This window comes from Patiria miniata, unplaced genomic scaffold (assembly GCF_015706575.1).
Source record: "Patiria miniata isolate m_02_andy unplaced genomic scaffold, ASM1570657v1 HiC_scaffold_9, whole genome shotgun sequence".
NCBI lineage: Eukaryota > Metazoa > Echinodermata > Asteroidea > Valvatida > Asterinidae > Patiria > Patiria miniata.
The window spans coordinates 1809621-1813836 of record NW_024037076.1 but is presented as its reverse complement, the minus strand read 5'-3'; the positions used below and the strand labels follow the sequence as shown (position 1 = coordinate 1813836).

Genomic DNA, 4216 nt, shown 5'->3' with positions numbered 1-4216 from the left:
AAGTCAAATAAAAACGTCAGGAACGAATAATGGATAGTTTGTCTAAGTAAAAGGGTTCACATAATTTTGTTTAATTAATGCAATCCACGAAAAGCGCCTCGTGTACCATTAAACCATATTTAATTATAGTTTTATTTTTCCATTTTCCCCCGCCTTTTTTTTTTTTTTTTTTGGTTTTTATGTGAATGGGAATTTGAATAATCATGAGTGAAAGTATTACGGGCCATAACGTCAATTTTACAGCTATTTCAGTACGTTACTTCGGTACACAACAGTAAGCCAATAAGCAAAGTTTTCTCAAAAATGTTTTCAATTTGTTCAATTTGAACAAAAACTCCCTCAGCTGAACTATGTCCTCCTAAATGACATTACAGCAAGAGCGCCCTCAGTTGCCAGAAATGGCATGCAAATATTTAAATTTTAAAGAAGTGCACTTTGAAATTTTTTTTAACCAAACAGGAGGTCAAACACTTTTCATGCATTTATTAGGAGTAGAAAGTTGCAAAACATGTTCCCAAGATAAATTCATGTCATGGCCATATAAGTATGCATGAACAAGATTGATATCGAGAAGGTTAGGCATGTAGTAACAACTCCTTATACATTTTGAAAGTATCATATCTTAAAACGATTTTAGCTTGAAACACTCGAGAATTTTGCGAAAGGGGTTGCAGAGCCGATGCCTGAAAACCACTTTCTGAAAGGGTCATATAAATACATGTAGTTTAATGCAATCCTTGATTATGTCTCATATGTGAGCAGTAGAAGTTTGAGCAAATATCCTCCGAAGTAAAATGTATGTCGTCGTGACACTTTGTTGAAACAACTTTTATTTCAATTTACAGAACACTGCAACCATGTCTTCTGCAGAGACATTCGGCCACTTTCTGTTACCTTTGACAATGAACAAAGGTCACATCGAAGCAAAGCTCGCTGATCAAGTGTTCATAGTCAGAAGCCACTACCTTGGGTTAAAGACGACCCGACCAGAGAGACACGCCCTTGGGAATCTACTGGGAATGCTGGCTTTTCGAATCGGCAAATTTGAAGAAGCTCTCGGATACTTGGATAGAATCCTCTCCTTTGGAGAAGACTCAGAGAACTTGAACGCTCTGGCAAACCGTAAGTACATGTGTGAAAAACTATTCAGGTTCCCAGAGGCCAGAGAGTGCGAGCGGAGAATTCTCGAACTGATTACCGAAGATGGAACCGAAGTATCTAAGAACAGGTGCAGAAGGCTACGTGCTCGTAGTCTGGCTGAGCAGGCGTTTGCCTATTCCTTTGAAATTTTTGGCGAGTCAGTGACTGTTGAACGGTATCGTAAATCGGTAGAATTGTACGACCAAGCCACTCAACTTGCTGGACATTTGATCGGCCAGGAGGAGAGGGAAGATTGGGCGATAGTGTATGGAATGGCCTGCCACAAAATATACAAAAAAGTTAAACGGGACTGGTCTTTAAGGGATCAGAGCAAAACGTGGTATCAAAAAGCCGTTAATAAGTTCTTGCTTATCATACAAGAAAGTAAGGACTTTAGTTTGGTGAGTGACAGCTGGCGTCATCTTGGAGAACTGTTTAAGAACCCGAGACATGTACCCTCCCTCCCAGAAGGCATGAGAAGATACCTGGAACGACCTGGAAAGTGCTTTGAGGAAGCTTTGAAAATCTCACCGCACAATTCACGAATTCTTGCTAGATATGCCGGACACTTCCAGTTTAAGCGCAACTATTCCATGGCGATGTTGAAGGTAAATGAATCTATTATGCAGGACACTAGCGTCTTCAACAACCATGCCTACTATGTGAGAGCCAGTCTCTGGCTTGATATCTACAAGAAACTACTAAAGGACATGAAAAGGCCCCCCTACGAAATTCCTGACTGTACATTTCTTGAATATGCCGAAAATGATTTGAAGATAGCCCAACAACAATCGTACACGCCATGGCATTTTCACTGCATGGCGGAGGTTCTGTATCACAAAGCAAAGGATCCAAACGGGCAAGTGAAACAGGGAGACGAGGGACAGGCAAACCTGCAGCTAGCTCTTACATACTGCGCCAAAGCTGTGACATGCCAAGATGGTCAGAAGGTAGCAGAGTATCACAAGCTGAGAGGTGATTGTCTCTGTGACATGGGTGAGCATCAGGCGGCTTTAGGGTGCTACAAAAGGGCTCTAGAGTGCGAGATAGGTGCTGATTACTTCGAAGGGAGCAGAAATTCCCTGGTGATTGAGTTTGAACATATCCTTATGAAAAACACACCTCTTTCTGAGGACCCACACTTCCTAGAGGACATGGTCTATTGGCTTCTCAGGGTAGCCAATATTTGCCTCTACATCGGAAAAACTCTTTGGCCTCTGCTAAACTTGAAACAGCTCGTTGCCCCTTGGAAGAAATTTGTCAAGTACTGTGAAGACAACAGACACAAGTCGAAGCTTCAAACCATAGAGCTTGCAACTGTTGACGTGACGAAGCGACCGAAACAGTCGGTAACTCGGCGACATCAAGGTTATCCTGAGACTCACAGCTTTGATATGGTAGCATCCGTATTTGTAGTTCAAACTGCTGGAGTTCAGAACGAAAGTGATCAAGGGAAGGTTGTTGAAACCTTCTCGTCTACAGAGGAGGCAGGTGAAGGTGCGGGTGTCCCTCGAGGGGCATCTGCAGCACCCGCAGGTCCCATACCTGACAAAGTCGACAAAGATGTCCTGACTGTGTCTCAACACCTGTCTCAAGTAGACCTTGATGGGAATGAGGAGCATCCTATTGCTCCCGACACGATCCACGTCACTTACTCGGTGAACCTCAAGACTGGCAAAACGCAGCACGTAGCCACGAGGCCGTCTCCTGAGGAACCACCAACTGAAGTTGTCTCCAAGAAGCACGTCCGCGTGGCGCCTGAAAGACCGCTGAATCATTGGGCACGGAAGTATGACTTCTTTGTCATCTACAGCAGCAGTGCCTCGGAATGGGTACAACACCGCATGCTGGAAGAACTGGAAGGAACCGGTTTTAAAGGCTGCATCAAAGATCGCGACTTCGAACTCGGCAAACCCAGGAACGATAACTACACAGACAGCATTGAGGATAGTGTCTGTATCATTATTGTACTCACAAGGGACTTCGAGACCAACAAATATGACGTCAGTGGTATGCATTGGGCATTGGACAGTGATCGGCTGGTTATCCCTGTTCTCCGTGAAAACAGGGCCATGCCAACGGTGCTCAAAACACTCGAGCACCTTGATGCAACAGGTGCTGTGGACTGGCCTAGATTGGAAAGATGTATTGAGCAACAGGTTAAACTTGAAGCTGTTCAAAACGCTTGGTAAACGCCCGGTTTCAAAGGCTGCATCAAAGATCGCGACTTCGAACTTGGCAAACCAAGGCTGCAAAACTACTCGGAAAGCATTGAGGACAGTGTCTGTATCATTATTGTAATTACCAAGGACTTCGAAACCAACAATAATGACGTCAGGGGTATGCTTATGGCACTTGACAGTGAACGGCTGGTGGTTCCTGTTCTCCGTGAAGACAGGGCTATACCACCATTACTCAAAACACTCGAGTACCTTGATGCAACAGGTGTAGTTGACTGGCCTAGATTGGAAAGGTGTATCAAGCAAAAGGTTAAACTTGAAGCTGTTCAAAACGCTTGGTAATCAGTTCAAAAACAAAACTCCAGAAATAACTATTTTTGTGAATTGTTTATAGTAAAATAGAAAATAAATTCGAGAATAGCGATCCCAAGAGTGCATGGAATAGACAAAAAGACATCACAGGTTTTGGCGTAAGTAATAAGTTGAAGGTGCCACCTGGTGATCTAAAACAGTTCGTCAATGACCTGAATCAATTCTACGGTCGGTTTGACAACACTTATAACGATCAGGATCCAGCTTATGCACAACTAAGCTTGGACCTAGATTCACAAGGAAGTACACACGATACCATTGTTCTCACAACCTCACAAATAGATAAGGCTTTTCAAACAATTAGGACAAACAAAGCTACCGGTCCGAACGGTATCTCTGGCTGAATATTTCAGCTGTTATTTCAATGGTCTCTGGACACTCACACAGACAAAAAGACATCACAGGTTTTGGTGTAAGTACTAAGTTGAAGGTGCCACCTGGTGATCTAAAACAGTTCCCTATTTGGTGTATATAGTAGGTTATATTAGTTCTTTTTAAAACACTAGTAGTTTTGGTCGTCCAGT

The 4216-nt window shown here is 43.2% G+C and overlaps 1 protein-coding gene across 1 annotated transcript; it reads left to right on the top strand.

Annotated features, from left to right (window-relative positions):
- The first annotated feature begins 550 nt into the window (after positions 1-550).
- LOC119720300 lies at positions 551-3662 on the top strand. Its single transcript, XM_038189942.1, has 3 exons — positions 551-574; positions 846-3328; positions 3503-3662. The coding sequence occupies exons 1-3, from the start codon at positions 551-553 to the stop codon at positions 3660-3662; spliced, it is 2667 nt and encodes an 888-aa protein (XP_038045870.1).
- The last annotated feature ends 554 nt before the right edge of the window (positions 3663-4216 follow it).